This window comes from Triturus cristatus, chromosome 1_1 (genome assembly GCF_964204655.1).
Source record: "Triturus cristatus chromosome 1_1, aTriCri1.1, whole genome shotgun sequence".
Lineage (NCBI taxonomy): Eukaryota > Metazoa > Chordata > Amphibia > Caudata > Salamandridae > Triturus > Triturus cristatus.
In genome coordinates this window covers 50616421-50637612 of record NC_140579.1, presented here as the reverse complement: position 1 = coordinate 50637612, position 21192 = coordinate 50616421, and the positions used below count along the sequence as shown (strand labels likewise).

The 21192-nt window shown below is 44.2% G+C and overlaps 1 protein-coding gene across 1 annotated transcript in view; it reads left to right on the top strand.

Moving 5' to 3' along the window:
• The window catches only part of LOC146869340 (solute carrier family 12 member 6-like), a 395891-nt gene extending 385468 nt beyond the window's left edge, over window positions 1–10423 (top strand). Inside the window, exon 15 of the mRNA XM_085651058.1 lies at window positions 10300–10423. Coding sequence (XP_085507184.1) covers window positions 10300–10423 — 124 coding nt within the window. The remainder of the gene's footprint in view (window positions 1–10299) is intronic.
• The last annotated feature ends 10769 nt before the right edge of the window (window positions 10424–21192 follow it).

Here is a 21192-nt window from a genome sequence, read left to right as displayed (position 1 = left end):
TAGGGGGAAATATTGGAAGGCGAGGAGATATGGAGAGGGGGAACGTCCTGGGAGGGCTTTAGCGGACATGATTAAGAGACCTAGAGGCTCGCACAACGTTCTGGAAATACTTGGCTCTGACGGGGAGGTATACATGGATACTGCTGACATATTAGCATGCTTTACAACACACTACTCCACTCTGTACACTTCGCAACGCCAGGGCAGAATAGAACTTGACAGCTTTTTGGGTGATGTGGCACTGGGGTGGCTTGAGGACCACCACAGGGACTTCCTCAGTGCCCCCTTTGAACTCGACGAAATTCGAGAGGCATTTATGCAACAAAAATCTAGTAAGGCCCCGGGGTTCGATGGTCTACCAGCCAAATTTTATAAGACTTGCATTGACATCATGGCCCCAGTGCTGAAGGATGTATAAGCCGAATCCATGGAAGATGGCAAACTTCCCCCATCCATGAGGGCGGCTTTGATAACGTCCCTACTTAAAACCGGTAAGGCCCCTACTTCATATGATTCCTATAGGCCCCTATCCCTAGTGAACTGCGACACTAAAATCCTGGCAAAGGTCATCGCCAATAGACTAATTATATTAATCGATAAATTGGTATTGCCTGATCAATCTGGCTTTATACCTGGGCGAGCCAACTCACATAATCTTCGTACATTATTTTCTATCCTCCAGAATGTAGCGCCGGAAGTACCCATGGCTGCGGTCTTTTTAGATGCCACAAAGGCATTTGATTCCATGGAATGGGATTATCTCAATGCCATACTGTGCCGGATGGGCTTCCCAGCGATCTTTGTTTCCTGGATACGCCTGTTATACACTCGCCCCACTGCCCGAATTCTCATAAATGGGCACATGTCTGCTGAAATTCCCATATCCCGAGGCACTAGACAGGGGTGCCCACTGTCTCCCCTGCTCTTCACCCTTGCGATAGAGCCCTTAGCCTGTAAAGGCAGCACCATCGGGAACGTGCGTTGCGATGTAACCTGCGACAAATCCTAATCTCGCTTTATGCAGACGATATGACGTTATATGTCAGGGATCCGCAAAACAATCTTAATCCAATATTGCGGGAATTTATTATGTTTGGACACCTTTCTGGAGTCCATATTAATTGGGCGAAGTCATTGATTTTTCCCCTCATGTCTGCAGTGACAAAATTTGCACTTGATTTCCCCTTAGATTGGTGCGATACAGATCTGCGCTACTTAGGGATTCAAATTGGAAATACCCACTATGAGATTCTACGCCTTAATTATGGCACAGCCATGGAACGCCTTTCCTGCAACGTCACACGCTGGATAGCTTTGCCTTTATCAATGGCTGGCCGTGCCTCCCTGATAAAAATGGTGATTCTCCCGCAGTTCTTATATCTCTTTCTGAATATTCTGTATCATCCAGGGCGACATTTTTTCGCTTCCCTCAGAACGGAATTGCTGAGATTATTTTGGGGAGGCAAACAGCCCCGCCTGCAATGGACAGTACTCATGAGGCCGTATGTGCAAGGTGGGTTTGATTTACCAGATTTTGAACTATATTTTGAATGCGCGCAGGCACATTATGCTTATTTCTGGATGAACCCCCCACGCTGTATGCCTCAAATTGCGGCAGAGAACTGGCTGGCGGACCCGATTCCGTTGTGTGGGATGATTCATGAGCCCGCTCCTGCCAGAAACGTGCCACCCACCACTCTCACGAGTACAGTCACCGCATGGCATAGAATTGGTCGTCGTCTTAACGCCGCAATCATATATTCGCCAATACTGCCTCTCTCCTATCATCCCCAGATGTCATTATTACAAGAAACGGGGTTTCATAAATTGTGTGCCCGACTGACCATTTTTACATGGGGAGATCTCTTTATACAAGGGAAGTTTTGCTCAGCTGAACAATTCTTCCGGCAGACGACTCCCACTCCGTTAGATACATTCTTATATTTACGGTTATAACAGGGTATGCGGACCGTTATCCCGGAGTTTCCCAAGGAACCGGAGCCCCTAGCGCCGTTACATCGTATGCTGACTGCTGATGGCCCCGGGCACATGGTCTCTACTTTATATCATACTATACGTACCCACCAGCCGGAGCCTAGGCATGCGGCACTGCGTCACTGGTCCACTGATCTGGGTCTTGAATTAACACTTGAACAGTGGAGGTACTGTTGCGTGCAACTTGCATACATCTCCTCCAGCTGCAGATTGCGTATTATTTACTTTTGATACATTCAACGTATATATTGCACACCCGCAAAGCTATACAGACTCAAGCTGAGAGACACTGATAACTGTGACCGCTGTGGTAGCCAAGGGGCTGGTTTTTTACATCTGGCGTGAGAATGCCCCCGGGTCTCGGAAGGTCTTTGAGGCACTCACACAAATGACGTCAGATGTCATTGATTGTAGTCCACTTTTGGCACTGCTGAGATATACTCAGAGGCTTCCACAGGCCTATCGCCGTTATGTCACACTTGCGTTACTGTTAGCAAAAAGAAGGGTGGCGTGCAGGTGGGGTGGGGACGTGCCCCCAAATTTAAACAGTGGCTCGATGATTTGATATATAGTCAAGACCATGGTGCCATATATGCGGAATCGTTACCCCGCAGATCCAGACCCAAGGATATATGGGGACCCCTCAAACAGTACCTCCTGCAACACACCCCTGAAGACACCACATGAGCTGCAATGTTGATCCTGATGTGATGATTGCAGGGAAATAAGCTCATGGTCCTCTAAGTGGATCATGAGAGGGGAGGTAGGGGGATGATGCTGTGCTTTGTTTCCCCCATGCTGTGGGCATTTGCTGAAGTTTGTATGTGGGGGCATGTGTGGGGAGCCGGGGATGGTGGTCGCGCAATGAGTTTCCACTTCTGGAACGTTTTAATGTCCATCTCTTTGTGGCCCACTGGTGTCTCAGGCCTGCCATCGCAGTGCCTGTGGGCAGTTGCTAATTGCCATGCTGTCCTTGCCAGTGTACACACTTGCCAGGCCTGACCCTTACCTTTTCTTACACATTGGACACCCCTATGGTAGGCCCAAGGTACCCTCCTGGGCAGGGTGCAGTGAAAGGTAGGACATGCACTAGTGTGGGTGACATGTCCTGATAGTGAAATACTGCCAATTTCGAGGACATATGCGCAGTATGGAATGATGGACTATGGAACTGTCTGAAAGCCGTCGACTCAACTAATATGAGCATGGGGTACATGTAATGTGTTAAATGTCTTAATGATGTATACTGCTTCGTTCTGTAGTACTTGCGGATGTGCTGCAGTGATTGTCTGCTGTTTTTTGTTATTCACTATCAAAAACTAATAAACAAAGGTTTAAAAAAAGTATCTTCTCCATGCGCTCGAGTTTTTTGGTGGTTTGGGCGGTTCCATCCTCCAGGCCGGAGATTCTGCCCTCAACTGTTATGCGCCCTTCCTGCTGGTCAAGTCTAATGCCCATGGTGTCAAATCTCATCTAGGGCATCAAAGTGGCTTTCCAGGGCCTTGAAGCCTGCCCGGTGTTCCGATAACATGGTATCAGATCCAGTCACTGCTTCTGCTTGTGGTACGCCTCCCTCCGCCATGTTGACACACTGTGTCCGCTCCGCTGGCCTGTTGTTAGAAGGGTAGTTGGCCAAGCGTGGGCGGTTAACTGTGTGCTCCAATTAGTGCGAAGACACTGCAGTATTGGATGTGCAGAATGCCAATATCCTGTCTCCGATTATGCCCCCTGGGTCATAGTGGTTCGGCCTGGCCTTGTGCCATCTTTTGAAGGCGCCCCAATGTTAATGGGCGCTTATGTCGCAGTTCATGCCCCTGTTCACAGCATCAGACTATGTGGCTGGGGAGGGGTGGTGGTCAGTGGCATTTGAAGGTTCATGCGATATTGTATGAGGTGCGACAGCACTGATACAACCCCACAGCTCCCGGCCCGGGACTGGTCCTCAGGCTCGCCCGTGGCCCCTGTTGCCACGGGTCCTCCGGATATAAGTCTGTGGGGTACACTGATCCAATAGAAACTGTACTGAGCGCCCCTTAATGCCCCTACCACTTACCTCGTCTTTGTACAGCCACTTCAGACACAGCTCACCGTCCCCGCGTTGGGCATCTACAGCCTGTCTGGAATGATCAGCAGCTCCGAGTAAATCGAGCCCCTGGCTTCTAACATGACAGTAGGCCTCTCCTCTCATGGGCCTACCGCATCAATGCTGATGCGGACTATGGGCTCCTCCTGGGTCGTGGTAGTTACTGGCCGCCCCTCACCGCTTCCCACATTTCTTCGCCCGCCTCGTAGTCATGGGGAACGCCGCATGGGCAGTCGGATGCCGAGGTTCTACGGTGGAGCTCCAAGCCTACGCGGCCATTACGGTCGGCGGCTTGGCCACGCCCCGACTTCATCCTTATTACACGGTGCAGGAACACATTGAATAGCATTAGTTAATATTGACATGGTTTTTATACCATCAACATTAATAACATAGCCCAAGTAAGTAATCTTATCCTAAGCAAAAGCGCATTTTGAGAACGCCACACACATTTTTAGATCCCCAAAGTTAAACCCTTTAGCTCTAAAGTGTCCGTTACTTCTCTTAACCTCCTATCATGTTCAATTTTCATCATCCCAAAAATAAGGACATCATCCTGAAAGATTTTGACGCTATCAGTTTTACCAAACCATTGAATCATTAGTCTTTGGAAAACTGGACTTCCTGAGTCCCGTTTGAATTGTGCTTATATATTGTTGGCCAAAAGGCATAAAGTTGTTAAATAATTTATAAATCGACACATTTCATATTTTGTAGACTTATTTTTCTTTTTTCCAAAACTCTTGGTAGAACTTTGTGCATAGTTGTATACCACAAGCATAAAAACCTGGGGCCATGTATTTTCTCCTATGGCTAGCTTTTTGAAGTAACTGTTAAATAAGTTTGACTAAAGGTTTCTTCATTTTTTTATATGTTATGAATGGCTATTTTGGGACACTCCATATTTTATCTTGAGTCAGTAGGTTCCAATGTTTGTTAATCAATATTCTTATTTCCCCATGATCTCTATGATACCGAATGCATGATATTTTGAATTCCAGAGATTAAATGAAGCTTCAAACAGCAATTTTTCCCTTGTCGTAGATTTTACTTTGAAGTGCCTTGACATTATTGTAGTTTATAACCTTGTTTTGTAACTCTGTCATTTTAAATTTAAATTTTGTTCTGAACCATACCATTTCTTCTCATCCTTAGAATTCTTCATAGGGTAAGTTGTCAGTTATTTTTCTAGGGTGGCTTGAAGTTGCATGAAGAATAGAATTAGAGACTGAGTGTTTTTCCAGCCATGCCATCTTTGAAATAGGGTGACATTGCCCTGCTCGGTAGCTGGCAGGGAGGTGAGATAAAGTAAAGGTACATGCAAGAGCAAATTGAAGGAAAAGGAAGAAGGAAAGGTTGAAGAACAGGAAAAAATTATTGACAATAGGCATTGTTAGATCTGGGGATCTCTAGTTGGCAGAGGTAAGTACCTTTGTCCAAATAGGGATCCTTATTTCTAGTACACACTGATCACCAGCAGGCACCGGCTGTGCGCAGAAACACGCACTCAGCTTCTCAATAAGTGTTGTTTTGGGAACCTTGATATCCCTGAGTTCCCAACAGGAGGACAGCACTTGGAGAAACAGCACACAGCAAAGTCTTATCTTCCAGCAGGTGGGGGGAGCACAGCACACAGCAAAGTCCCCCTTCCTCTCCTTTAGTGGAATCAGCAAACTGCAGGTCAGCCCCAGAGCACACAGCAAGGGCAGTCTTCCTTGTCAGTTTCCTCAGCTGTTCTTCTTCTGGCAGAGGTTCCTCTTGATTGTAGAAGTCGAATTTTACTGGGGTTTCAGCACAGCTACTTATACCCCAAAAGTCTTTGTTCTTACATATGTGAGGGGTCCAGGATCCAGTCCAAACCAGTTCTAGGGGCCCTCTGCATGGGCATGTCTTCTTTCTTTGTGAGGGGAGGCCAGGGCCATCAGACACACCGCAGGAGGTGGAGACAGCATTGTGGAAGGCAGGCACAGCCCTATTCAGGCCCAGGTGCAACTCCTCCCACCACTCTAAGTGCAGATAGGTCTATTCAGCCTAGTGCTGACTCGCCCAACCCCCTGCAGCCACCCCAGCCCCTGTCACTCACAAACCAGACAGTCAATACTCAAACAGGCAGAGGCACACAGAAAGGTTGAACAGGAAAATAGACTCTTCCTAAAAGTGCTATTTTCCAACACAGAATTTAAAAACCATCTTTCCTAAAAGATGCATTATCAAATTCTGAGTTCAGGGATACCAGACTTCATATGTCTATCTTGCCGCTATGGGATATGCAGGTAAATATGATACCCAGCATTCCCCATTCTAACCTATGGGCAAGATAGCCTCTCAATAGTGAAAAACGAAATAGGCAGAATTTCACTATCAGGATGTCACCCACACTAGTACATGTCCTACCTTTCACTGCACCCTGCCCAGGGGGGTACCTTGGGCCTACTATAGGGGTGTCCAATGTGTAAGAAAAGGTAAGGGTCAGGCCTGGCAAGTGGGTGCACTGGCCAGGACAACATGGCAGTTAACAACTGCCCACAGGCACTGCGATGGCAGGCCTGAGACACCATTTTAGGGCTACTCCTGTGGGTGGCACAATCAGTGCTGCAGCCCACTAGTAGCATCTCAATTACCAGCCCTGGCACACCCAGTGCACTTTACTAGGGACCTACTGGTAAAACAAATATGCCAATCATAATAACAATTTGACCAGGGAGCACTTGCACTTTGGCACTGATCAGCAGTGGCAAAGTGCCCAAAGCATCTAAACCAGCAAAAACGAAATCCAGCACAGTGTCAAAAATACAGGAGGCAGAGGCAAAAAGTCAATGGAAACCACGCCAAAGATGCCAGGTCTAACAGGCATGAACGAGGGAAAGCGGCGAATAAAAGCGGACTTATTTAAACACACGCTGGGAAAACCCTGTCCACATGCATTGTTACGACACACAAATGTTAAGACTGTTAGCCACTTTTGCTTTTCCTTCAAGTTTAGAAGCACTAAAATAACCCTACCAGTATTGACGAAAAAGAGAAACTAAAAGTAGGAAAACTTAGATATTATGTAATTAACATTAAATGTACATGCAATTTGTTCAGTTAACTTCTATCACTTAGTCAAAACGCATTGAAGACAATGGAAAAACTCTATTTAGTGGCTGTGTAAAATCTGAATTGATTTATGGTGGTTGTAGAATTGGCATGCACCTTTGCTTATACTGTTCTGCAATATAGTTGAATTAAGGAGGTTTTAAAATATTAAATCATGACTTGCCATTTAATTTAATGAAATGTACCTTTATCATGAATTCTTTAATAATATCACTAACTCTCACGGACTACAAACCGGTTTATTGGATACCCCTCCACCCTCCCCCCCTCCAAACACACTCCTAAGGAGACTAATGAAATAATTCACGTCTCTCATCCATATACATTGTCTGTTTTCTTTTGTCCTACTTTTTAAAACCACATTAAGAAACCACCAGAGCAGGCTTAAAATACATGACCAGATATATTCCATAAGAAAATAGAAGTGAAAGCAATGACGAGGATGAATATATGCCTTAAAGCTCCAAGAATACAATGTGGACCATAATCCAGATAGCCGCACCACTTCAGTATCCCAGAAAGATGTGCATTGTCCTTCACCCTCTGTTCACCTATTCTTCTGCCTGACAGGATCTCTAAAGACAGGACCCTGCTTATTTCAAGAATGTTCTTTGTTTTACTCCTTTGGGAGCAGAATTTTGCTTGTGCCTAGTGAACCTATTTAGAGAATGATATTCCTTTGGTGTTTATAATGTATTTAAACCTTTTTCTCTGTCGTTGTTCAGTGTCCTTTTCTATTTGGCAGTTTTCAGATGTATCATTAACAGTTAAATACAGTACCAAAAGGACAAGCATGTTAGGTTGGTAGCCTGTTAGCTCTTTTCGGAGGCATTTGTCTCGGAGCCCTTCAGGGGTCTTCCAAGATGACCATGGTCTTCAGACATCAGGTTCAATTCAGTTTCAACCCATCTGGAAGCCATTGAAGAGATGCTTTCTATTACTAGACAGTAACATTATCTATAAAGGCCACTGCAGAACCTCTGGTCAAGATCTTGCGTAACAAGGAGGATGGTGAGGCGAAGGGCGATGGATATAAGGAGGTCATGATGCCCCAGCTTACAGCCTGGGAATGTTGTGTGTGAAATACATGATGACTAAGAGGGAGATCCTGGCCTGTACCAAGGACATCGAAAGGTCGATCCAGAGAGTTGACAACACCCCTACTTCCAGGAGAAGGGTGGCCAGCACTGAATTTAAGACAGACCAAATATTTGGAAAGTTATGATTCTTATTACAACGTAAGACTTTGGTACGAAGTGCCACTGATGTTAAAGATCCAGGCAGACCTCAGCTATGACTTACAAGCTATAGTCCCAAAAACCTAATCTGGCACAGCAACGTGGTCCAGCAGTGCAGCAGATGGTCTTTGTACTGACGCAGTACGCACCACTACTGCCCGTCACACCCCCTCAACAATTCAAGACTGACACTATGTAGGGCGATGAACTTGAAGATGAGTCAAAGAAGAGGATGAAGAAACACTCAAGGGCGCTACAGGAAGCTAATAGGTGGACTACATAGCTCCGATGGTAGATGTGAAAACACTCCCGCATCTGATTATACAACAAAGATTCTGCAGTGTTGCGTTCTCCTACCAGAGGGCCCCTGAGAGATACGACTTGCCCGTCACAGCCAATGAGCCAAGATGCTTTCTTGACAGCTCAGTGAATCATTTGGGAAACTGGTGAAGGTGATGACTATTGTGGTTCTTATATAAGGAAAAAAAGATTACATTTACTCCCTTTACCCTTCCCGGTATTGTTTTTACAACTTGAGAAATTATAAAAGGCTCAATTCAACACCTCTTCTGCTATAATCAAAGCAACCATAAACATAGTGAATATTAGCTGGGGTTGATTGAGGAGCACCACCTCTATCAAAAAGTGCAGAATAGGTTGTTTGATTGTTGGGATGGCATTTTTTGAATGACATCTTCAAGAAGGCAGCGACGTATCAGAGCTGATATGACAGTAAGATTCACAACATACAACATACGATTCATCACATTTAGAAAGTTACTTCTGCTGCTCAGATCTTTGAGGAAAATCAGTGGCATCCATGTTTTTACCATCTAGGTGGTTTTCTTGCCGTAGCTTCACTCCAGAGTCATTATTTGAGCAGCTCCCAAGATCATTACAAAGGTCCTTCAAAATGTCACAGAATTAACTGGATGTTTGGATGTCATTCTCTCTAATTCCTTTTTTCTGCAGCGAGTAGTTCAGCTGCATTCAATAGACAAGAACAAAAGACCCACAAGGGCACATACCAGATATGTATTTACTTTGGCTCACCCAGCAAGGACAGTCCCATCTTCTGGCATTGATCGCAGAAGCATGGGATAACAGGGCAGATAGTATGGGATCGCAAAGTGGATTGCAGTGGCCATCACTTTCAGTCACTCTAAAGCCACTCAGTTACGGGTAGCATTGAAGTTAATAAAAGGCATGCCTACAACACCGCTCCTTTATGCAGAGCTTACTCTTTTGGACATTGGCATATCGGGCACATGAAAGAGCAGAGAAGCCTTTGTGAGACATTACTGTTTGGAAGCAGAATTTGGGAAGAATCAGCAATTAAGAATGTTTATTTTGCTACTTATTTCAGTGAGGTGACCCACTTTCTCACCTGTGCTGAATATTATGGTTAAATTGGTAAAGACTTGACTTAATAACAGACTCACATGTCCACTGCTCTAATTAATTTCATATTTTCCAATGCTAATTCACCACTAATCCTTTTTGGGTTCCGGAATAGTGTGCTACTTGCCGAAAAGCGCTTCGACGCTTCGTCAGGGGTAGTAAGAGATGGATAAATGCAATTACAATTTGCTGTTACCGTATTGTTTGCTATTTGAATTCATGTATGTCCATGTATACAATATACAATGCTAGAGAAGAAATAGGTTACCACGAACTACGGCTCTCAAGCATTGGCATCTTTTGTTGAAATACTTGCAACACTGGAGAACTGTGGTGGTTGTAAGTAACTTGTTTCTTCCCTGAGTGGAAAGGGTTCTGTTGCTTTTTATTACCTGTTTCTAGATAATAGAAGATGTTTGCAAATGTGTATGTAAAATCTAGGGTTTCTTCTTCTTCTCATGCCCTCGCCTCTCACTTTTCCAGGACACTTTCCTTCTTAGGCATGAGTGTATGCCTGGCTTTGATGTTCATCTCCTCTTGGTACTATGCCATTGTTGCCATGGTGATCGCCGGCATGATCTACAAGTACATTGAATATCAGGGGTGAGTGAAACGATTCCTATGTGCATGCTCCAGGGGGTGAGCATCACTTCCCTCTGTGTCATATCTAGTTATGCTTTGGCACGTGCAGAGCATTTTCAAGGATAAAGTGGTGTTTTTGAATTCAGCACTGTGTATGTACATGAGTGTTGGGATCAGTAAGGTAGGCATTGTGCTCATTTTAGAGGGCCAGGGAAGTCAACATTTGTCATTGAGATTGTACATCATCAAAATTTAGAGGCTAGTCTTGTTTCAGTATTTTCTACATCTGCTATAGTCAAAATGTCTTGGTTAAAGACAAAAACTGATGTACTTGACAACACTTTGAGCATTTGTTGCTGTGAGACCATATTAATTTTAATAGAATTTTTTTGAAGGGAATATATTGAAATGGCTATTGACTATTTCCTCGTGTACCATGGAAAATAGTTTATTATTATACCCAAACAGCAAGCTATGCTATAAAAGTGAAGTCCGTGTTGCTGTATTGACCTACTAAAGGTGTGGCTAATATGCACCCGCCTTTGAATATTTTCAAGCCGAGGAAAAGGATGCACAAAAGTTTTAAGATTCTAAGTTGCGGCACATGAATCATCATGGTTTGTTATTCAGGGTACTCCCAAGACTTACAGAACATAGTGCACTTTGTTGACTGTTTTAGAAGTTGACATGGGTAACTTCTCTCAGCTAACTTGGCATAGATGAGGTTCTCTAAAGCAGCTCTCTTTCTTCTTGCAAATTTTTTTATAGGCTAAGCAATTGTCCCTTTAGCAATCTTCATGTTGTATGTTCAGATTTAGAAGATTGAATAATTGGTTATCAGACTTTGCAGTGAATGATAAATGTGGGATTTCTTGGTTGAACAAGTCATGGAACATGACTAATCTGCCCTAGGTTCCTTTCATATAAAAAATATTATCAATGTTGCTCTTTCATATGTTAATTTAAAATGTTACAAATCAGATAAGTCACTCTCTTCAAAGTCGGGCACATATGGTCGGATTCAGTTAAAAAGAAGCTTCCGTCGCATGACTTTTTATCTGCAGATAAAGAAGTTCTTGCACAGAAAAAGGTTTTTGGGAAACACAATATGGGCGTTGTCAGCCCTGTAGTCAGTGGGCACACTATGCATTGCAGTTGGGATGTCAAGGCATTCATCAGTTACCCTGATTACTTCATCCTGCAATACATTTGTGTACAAGGACTCTGTCCGTGGTGACAAGTAGTTCATGATGATAGGGAAAGAGTAGCTTTTGACCAAATTCATATCGTCCATTCTGACACAGGTATTTGCTTTGATGTATGGTAAAATGACCTGATAAATCAATCCACATACTTGCAAAGACGTTCCAAGATAACCGGAGACCTGCAACACTAAGGGCCCTATTACAAGGGCCACCGAACCCGTGGTGGCGTTCCAACCACTGCCACACTGTAGGACCACCCACAGTATTACGACTGCGGCGGTCGAACTGCCACAGGACTTCTGCACCCCCGACCGGGTATCAAGGATCCTGCGACAGTCGTGCGGCTGTCAGGAGCACTATTATGCTATTAGGAGATGTCTGTCCACCGCCCTTTTCAGGGCGGTGAGCCCCCCCATGAAAAGGGTGAGAGGAGGCAGCAAAGGGGGCCCTGCCGCTCCTGGGCCTGGGGGTGCATGCGGGGTTTTGCACCCCCAGTTCCTGCACGGTGTGGCATGTATGCCACATCATCCAAGAAGGTGCAGTTAGTGCTCTGAGAGCTTCGCTCTGCATGTCAGGCTCTTTAATGAGCAGACCGCCGCCTTAGACCGCCTACCAGACCAGGATTTAACTCCTGATCTGGTGGGCAACAGCACAGTGGCTTTGGTAGTCCTACAGTCGCCAAAGTCGTAATAAGGCCGTTTATTTCCCCAGATGGTTTGCAAGATATGTATGTACCTTAGGTAGCATATAAATTTGGGATGTCTAGGTTCGTGAGAAAGTGAAACTCCTTAATGCTTAACCAACGTTCTCTTACATCTCATTGGCATATATTTTATGTGGGGTAATTTGTAAGACAATAGACATATTTGTGATTGTTTATCGTCAAATGATTTCTTCTGATTATTTTTACGGTGCCCTGAATAACATTGTGTTCTCCTTGTCCGATTGTCTGTTTACTTTTTATAAATAAGTGGCTAATAATTTTTTTTATGGATGTTACCTTTTTCCGCCCAACGCACAGTGGTCCAGGCGCTTATCACCTCAAGGATGGACTATAGTAACATCCTGTACTTGGGTGCCTCTAAGAAAGTGTTACGTAAGCTGCAGTTAGTACAGAATGCCGCAGCATGGCTGCTTTGTAAGATCCTCAAAACTGCGTCTATTTCAGGCTCAATTCGAGAACTTCATTGGCTCAGGATCGAATGCCGCATTAAGTTTAAGGCTTTGAGTCTTATGTTTAAGATAAATTCTGGTAAGGCTCCTCCTTACTTGTTGACTCTTGTTCACCCTTATGTTCCTTCCCGCACACTTCGATCAGCTACTCAGGCGAAGTTTGTCATTCCTAGGATGAGACTAATGCGTATGGGCGATCGCTCCTTCTCCCACTTGGGTCCTTCTTTATGGAACTCCCTTCCGGCAGGTCTCCGTAGTGAATCTTCTTATGAGATCTTCCGGCGAGGTATAAAAACTTGGTTATTTAATATGTAGTTCTCTTCTTTTCGTTGTGCACTTTCAGGTGGCGCCGGGAAACCCTAGGGTAGCTGTGCGCCTTATAAAATTAAAATAACAATAAAAATTGGATATGATTTTCAATGCTCATAGTTTCTTCATGAGACAGAAATTTACATATTTTGTGTTTTGAAAAAAAAGTATCTCCGTTGTGGACTTCACTTCCGGTGCATCAGCTCACGCTTAGGAAGCCCATCGATTAGAAATAGTATGTAGAATGATTGTGTGTCATCAAGCATATTCCTGATGATGAATATTTATGGATGAATGAAGACTGAGGATCTGATTTAAATTTAGGTGGACGGGTTACTCCATTACATCGGTGACAGATATATCGTCCGCCGAAATATAAATCCCATAGAATATAATGGGAAATATATCTCAGTGGATGGGATATCGGTCAACGTTGTAACGGAGTGACTTGTCCGGCTAGATCTAAATCGGGCCCTGAGTTGAAATCCCCCACAATGCAGCATGGGCACACATGAGGAGATGGGAGGCTAACCTGGTCCACTAGACCTATAAGTATCAATTGTGACACTGACCAGCTCTTGCTGCTACTCAGTGTGAACATTGCTGCTGTGCCTCACATTTCATTGCAACTCAAGACAGTTTTCGGGTTCACTCCATTAACGATAATCATCAGCATCTGTTTTCTCTTCCATTCTGTTTTGAAAATGTAAATCCAGAAACACAGTCTGTAGTTTCAAAATCAAGTCACTGGGTCAAATCAATTTTTATGCTTCATTATTTGTCAAAATATGCCTCCTTGAAAACATGTTTTACAATCCAGTTAGATTGCTTCTTTGGGCAAAAACATTTTACTTTTTCATTCAGCAAAGCATTAGTCTAGTAGTATGCGGCACCAAACTGATTTCCAATTAAAGTTATTTAATCTAATCATTTATCAATAGCAATATCTCTAATTATTGCTACCATAGTATTCCGTGTTGAGGAAATGTGCCTCACAGTTCATTCTGATTACATCCTGATTCAATAAGTTTGTTTCCTCAAGACAAAAACATTTCATTTGTTCGTTCAATAAAACGCTAAACACAAACACAAAAAAGTCAGTTTAAATATCTCATGATTTGCATTATGAAAATCATCGAATTATTGCATCCCGTTTTTGTAGCTCATGTTTTTCTGGTACTTTATACCTCAAATAGTTATAATTTTCTCCATAATATTCTATTTCAAAATGTTGGTTTAGTCTTACTCGTATCACTGAATATTCTCTTTTCACTGTGGACGCGCTGCACCTCCGCCTATTAATTAGAAATATGTTTGGCCAGGTTCACAGAAAGCGGAGCCATTGCTAGGCCCTGCCACCCCTCAATCCCTACGTAGATGTTTCAGGGTAACAGCATCCCTTCAGTGGGACTGCAGTAAAGACAGGGAAAGGGGGAGAAAGAAACAGGGGCGCATTGTTACCTTCGATTGATTCATCTCAGTTGCAATGCAGTAATGTGCTGTTCTCTGCAGCAGGGAGGCACCAGAATCACTCGCCCAGTTGTAATGAGTGAGCCCCAACCGATCCTAAAATGCCATCGGGAGCAGAGCTGCACTGTGACAGCTATAATGATGTTTACTGGTCACACCTGCAGTATGAGCCCCTAACATGCCACTATAGCCACCAGGATCCACAGATGCCACAACGACATGCAGCACCAGACCTGAGGAGTGGAAATAGTGGATAGGATACCCAAAAATATGCACAAACAACAATGTTAGGAAGTAAAGAAGAACTGTAACCATGGGGGAAGAGAAAAGGGAGAAAACAAACGTGGCAAACATCCAGGTGCGAACTAATATGAAGCGTAGAGCCACTGCAACCGACAAAATGTTGCCTGGCATCTGCTTCATGTTGAGTTGGCTTTAAATGACCAACTCTGTCCTGGAAATGCTACAGTACAGAGCAAGTGAGTGAACAACTGCCAATAACTATTGTGCACTTTGTGTAAAATTTGTGTACTTTTGCCTTCAGTCTCCTCTGCGCCATTATCCAAAGTTTCCAAGCACTTCCGGAAACCTGACAATATTTATGATTTGTATGAACTCTACAATAAAATAATGCTCCCTGTAAATTCACAATGAAGGGTTAGATTTAGATGCTGAACTGCAACCTGTTCACTCAAAAGTTACTCTAATTTGCGTATGAATAAGTAGCATTGAAAATGTCATCCATGCCAGTATTGGAGCAAGCACCTCAAATTGATTTCTAATTAAAAACTACAATCTTCATAATTTATCAAAAATCAAAGGTGCCCAATTACTTACATTAGTACATTCTTAACAGCATTCAACCCCATAGATAATAACATTGTTAATTATACCTGAAATATTGATCTAATTGCTTTTAATCAGTGCCTATTAATGTACCGCTTGAATGTACATTGGGAATGGTAATCCTATCTCCAGTAACCATGTAAAGTTACAACATAGATGGCCACTACATTTATATTGCCTTTTTAAAATAGCCTAAAAACTGCACCTTCATATAAACCCTGCATTGTATCATGAAAGACTTGTGTTGTATCTTTCCCTTTCCTCCCACCTTGGTACCTTCCGTCCACCCCCACCGCCCCTCTTACCTTGGTAGCTCCCGGAGCTCTCCTTAGAATGTTGACAACCTGCTCATGTCAGAGAGCGGATGGCTTGGAATAAAGTGACAGTTGTTCTTCACTGCTGGGTGTCATCTTTATTATTACACTGGCGACGAACCTGTGAGGGGGGCAGGACAAGCCGTAGTATTCACAAGAAGGTACTAATCCCCAGGCTTTTGCGGCATAGATTTGCAAATTTAGCGGCACAAAAACCGAAATTTAGCTGCATTATTGCAGAACTTTATTTTACTCGTAATCATTCCTTTTCAGCCTTAAATCAATGTAAACTGATTTAGGGTATTCCGCTGTGAAACTGGCGTGTTTGAAGTGTCTGCGGCTCTACGAAAGCACAGCTCCAATCTGCACCTCGTGAGAGGGGGGCCCATTTCTCCCTGGGGTGTTCTAGTATCCATGTATGCACCCCTGCCAGTGTACCACTGCCTCCTGGATCTGTCCATTTTAAAAAACAGTAATTTCTAGCATCCTTTTCAACATTAAAAATATGTTGCTAATACAAATATGACCCATACAGGGAGTTCTGCTTTGCTGCTAGAGCGCTTTACTAGAATGTAATGCTGCAAATTAAGGGTGGCAATTTAAGTGACACTTTGTGAGTAGGCAAAGGCAAGGAAATTAATTTAAAAAACTATCCACTTTTCTGAAACCCAATGGTCTAAAAGGGGCCTTAAAATATCCCCAGCAGTTCTGAAGCGCTGCTGCTGGGTGCATAGCTGCCAAGGTTTCAGATTGCTTGTGTGTGACATTTTCATAAATTCATTGTAAATATGAGTGACATTCAACGACTATGAGTGACACTTTCTCCTGAACAAAATTAAACAATGAGGTCTAGGGAAACAGATAAATATCAGAAATTACCCCCATTTGAGCAATTAGAAACTCTAAGAATGTCTTAAAACTTCAGCAAAGTACCAGAAATGGAAGGACACTAGCCTAGTGCCTTTGTTACGTGATTCACGTACTTTTCAGCAGGCATAATTATCCTCTGCCCTATTTTATCTTGACAAAACGCTGATCTTGCAACAGCAGGAGCATTCTTCTGCAGTTAACTTGACATTTTTATTGTTGCATGAAAACTCCTAGACACAAAAGTAATTCAGCACTGTGCTGTATAAGTTCCACAAGCAAACGAAAGGATCTCTGTTAGAAAAACAATAACTCAGTTATCCTCATAAATATGGTTTTGCGAATATGCATGCTAGATGTGATCACAATTACTACAGACCATAAAAGACCAACTGAGGCCAGCTCCAAAGTTTTCCTTTCTTGATGGCGCACCTACATTTTTAAGTTCCCCCTCAGTCTCCGCAATCCATCCTCACCCTGTCCCCATATTTCATTACCTTCCCTTCCTCAATTTTTTACCCTAAAGATTTGCACTTGTGTCTGAGTAACTATATTTGTGAGGAAACAGCTCCAAAAAACTTGAGTCTCCGCTACCCACGAAGAGTGTGTGATCTTCAACAAGTAACAATTGCTCCTACACACTCAATGGTTAATTTACAAATGTACCATTTAGCATTTCTCTGTATGGTTCTAACACCGCCCCTCAACCCCCCAAACTGAAGACTGTCCCGGCCGGTGAGAGGAGCTCATCATCGTGGCACCACTGTCTTGAGAGCCGTTCTGTTTGCCTTTTAAAGACACTCCGCACTTGCTCTCAGACTCACCATGACCAGACACAAACCCTGGTGTCCTCGCCCCCTCCCCCCCACACACTCAGCAGGGGTACAGCACATTTCCAGGTCAGGAAAGATGGACACATCTTGCCCTTGCTCCTATAATTTAAGCCTACGCTCAGTGCCAGCACCAATTCCTGGGAACCTGGGCCGCAGGAAATTGATAACATCCTGCTGCAGCCTGAGCCGACCGGCACTCTCTCTGAGTCTCTTGTGTCATGAGAGTAAAAGTCCTGTTCACATGGAACTGACTGGAGCGAGGTGCCAGTAGCCGAAGGTAAGGAGTGCATTTGCACATCAAAGCCACATAGGCTAAAGGCTTGTATCTTGGCCAGGAGGAAGCAGGTATTGGATGACTGGACGGGGGCACTTAGTGACGTGTGAGCTCACAGCCAGTAAAAGGGCATTGTTTGTTTTGCTGACACTTTTTTGTAAATATCGCAGCAATAATTGTAAATATTGCGGCCATCGCGCTAGTCAGCTGATTTCGTGATTTTTTTTGTGAATCGCGAAATGCTGGAGGGTCTGACTAATGCATATTTCTGGCGTAAAGCCCCTAAGGTCTGACCCCATTCTGGTCAGGTCCTCAACTCCACCTCGGACCACCTGAATTCTATCACATCAGTTATAAACAATAATAACATGAATGTCATCTGCCTTTATCATTTGTAGAACTACAAGAGTGTCAAGTCATTCCATAATGACCCAGACATAACACCTTATGAGACACCCAGTCTGGAACAAGTGTTCCCTTATCACTATTTCAGGCCATCAAGAGACATCCTTAGATAATTCATCAAAGAGGTGTAGTTCAAACTGACGTCTTCTCAGCTCCCATCTTCCTAAAGATATGTCTAGGACCCTTTCTTTGGTGCCCATAATCTATTTGCCACATTCCTGAAATTATGTTGAAGGTTTTCATCCCTGATGATGGTTAGTTTTTAAGGACCTTCATTCGACCACTTGAGTAGAGAGGTCCTTCGCCCCAGATTATCCTGCAAGATACCATCTGAAGATGATCTTGATTATTGCCTGCACTCAAGGAAGATGATGCATCTTGCCTTACACTGATACGAGCTGAGTACCCGAGGGAGGCTGCTGCCGTAGCACCTGTTTACCTTTCACAGGGAACCTTTACTTCACAGCTCTTACAATAAGGACTGCCTGAGCTGCCACATTCTTGATCCCATTTTTTCCAACGACCCAAAGATTCAGTTGAATACACCCATCCTTGTACCATGGGCAGATCAATATGTTACCCCTTTCACTCTCTAAAGACACTACCGGGAGTACCATCAAAGATCACCTCAAGACCGGTCAGAAGCTGGTCCAGGCGTACATCTGAAGCTTGGGCCAAGACCCTGGAGGCCTCCACTCCACACCTAACAGCAATCCAGATGAGGTTAAGTCTAATTGGTCGCACACTGCTCCACCTACCAAGCGTGTTACCCCAATGAAAAATGGTCCCTGAGGTCAGCGTCGGCGAGTACGCCTATGCCCGTGTAATGCATGCAAGTATGAGTAGCGTTAGCCATCCCTGGACACGTACTTCGAGGTAGTTGCCTCTCGTCAGCAGGGAGTAGGAAAGTGTGTAGGGTTGCTGTGTAAGCTGCTAAAATTGTTATCAGGTCAAGTACCTCTCGTAGCGCGCAGGTGCGTAACCATGAGCCCGTCGGCTCCAACGGCTCAAGGGAGCCTGAAATAAAGTTAAGTCTAATTGGTCGCACACTGCTCCACCTACCAAGCGTGTTACCCCAATGAAAAATGGTCCCTAAGGTCAGCGTCGGCGAGTACGCCTATGCCCGTGTAATGCATGCAAGTATGAGTAGCGTTAGCCATCCCTGGACACGTGTTTCGAGGTAGTTGCCTCTCGTCAGGAGGGAGTAGGAAAGTGTGTAGGGTTGCTGTGTAAGCTGCTAAAATCGTTATCAGAGAGGCAACTACCTCGAAACACGTGTCCAGGGATGGCTAACGCTATTCACACTTGCACTCACGACACAAGCATAGGTGTATCCGCCGACGCTGACTACATGGACCACAGTTCTTTGGGGTAACACGCAGGTAGGTCAGCAGTGTGCGACCATTTGGATTTAGTTATTTAGTGGCTCTTTGAGCCGGGGAGTCGACGGGCTCAGGTTACGCACCTGCGTTGCTATGAGAGGTACCTTACCTGATAATGATTTTAGCAGCCTACACAGCAACCCTGCACTCTTTCCTACTCCCTGCTGACGAGAGGCAACTACCTCGAAACACGTGTCCAGGGATGGCTAACGCTATTCACACTTGCACTCACGACAAGAGCATAGGTGTATCCGCCGACACTGACTACAGGGACCACAGTTCTTTGGGGTAACACGCAGGTAGGTCAGCAGTGTGCGACCATTTGGATTTAGCAATCCAGATGAGGCCTATTTACAATGGGAACACTAGATTGATCAGTCGCTAGACAAATGTATTCGGAAAGCCAGGCCAAGGTCTCAATTAAACGGCAAAAGAGCCCCCTGGTTTAATAGTCACTCATCCTCCCTCAATTTTTTTTTTTAAAGAAAGTAGAAAGGAACTGGAGGAAATCTTACGACCTTGCCTTAAAAATTCAATATAAAACTATCATTAGACACTATCACAATGAAATTAAACAAGCCCAGGCTAAACACAATGAGGAGAAGACCAACAAGGCTGCCAATTCCCCCCAGAGAACTATTTAAGATAGTGAAATCCCTGACAAAGGTTGAGCAGGGCGACTCCGCTCAGCAAACCACTAAAAAAGGATGCAACAAGTTTGCAGCGATCTTAAAAAAAAAGAAAGTGGATGATATCTATGATGCACTTCGTTGTAATAACCCTGGTATAGTTCAGAATCTAGGAGCAGACGCCACAGTGATCCAGCTGCACCTGTTCTGAATCACATTCCAGTCCTGAATGAGGACAATACTCGGCTCCTTTTGGGCAAAATCAAATTAGGAACCCCCCTAGATCCGGCACCCCCCATATCTTACTCAAGGGTTGGGTATCCATTCTCCCCACCACAATAGAGCTTCTGAAAATCTCTCTAGATTCTGTGATTCTCCCAAAGAAGTGGAAGCATGCAGTAGTTAGGCCCTTGTTTTTTTTTCTTTATATTTCTTTTTATTAACAAGTTGAATCAACATCACAAGGCATATCACAGTACACTATTATTCCCCCCACAAATCAAATAAGTCCACATTTAAACGTACATGGATTGAAAGCTTGGTATCCCACATTCTGTCTACACTTGCTCATTATGAGCTGGGAGTATTGGCGGGGTACAGATGTTCCCTCTATATTCATTCCAGTCCTTCCAGATTCGAGTCCATTTTTTGGGCCATCCCCTGGCCACATATACAGTCTTTTCACGAAACATACACCAGTCCATATCCCTCTTCCAGGCGGATACTTTAGGTGCCTGCGCTGCCCCCCATTTCTGTGCAATATTACTTTTCGCTATCATCAACCCTAACGTGACCCAGGTGATACGTGTGCGGTTCAGGTCGGTGGGTTCCCACACATTCAGGAGGCACCTCTTGGCCTCCAAAGTGATGTTATGTGCGAGCACCTCGCTCATTACTTCATGTACCTTTCCCCAGTATCTCTGTATGTGTGTGCATTCCCATAATATATGGAGGAACGTTTCTTCAGTGCCACAGCCCCTTCTACATGTACTATCCTTTGCTCTCCCCATATGCACCAAACCCAGCCCAGTGATTTAGATACGGTGCAGAATCTTTAGCTGCACCAGCCTCAGTCTGGCTGCGATGG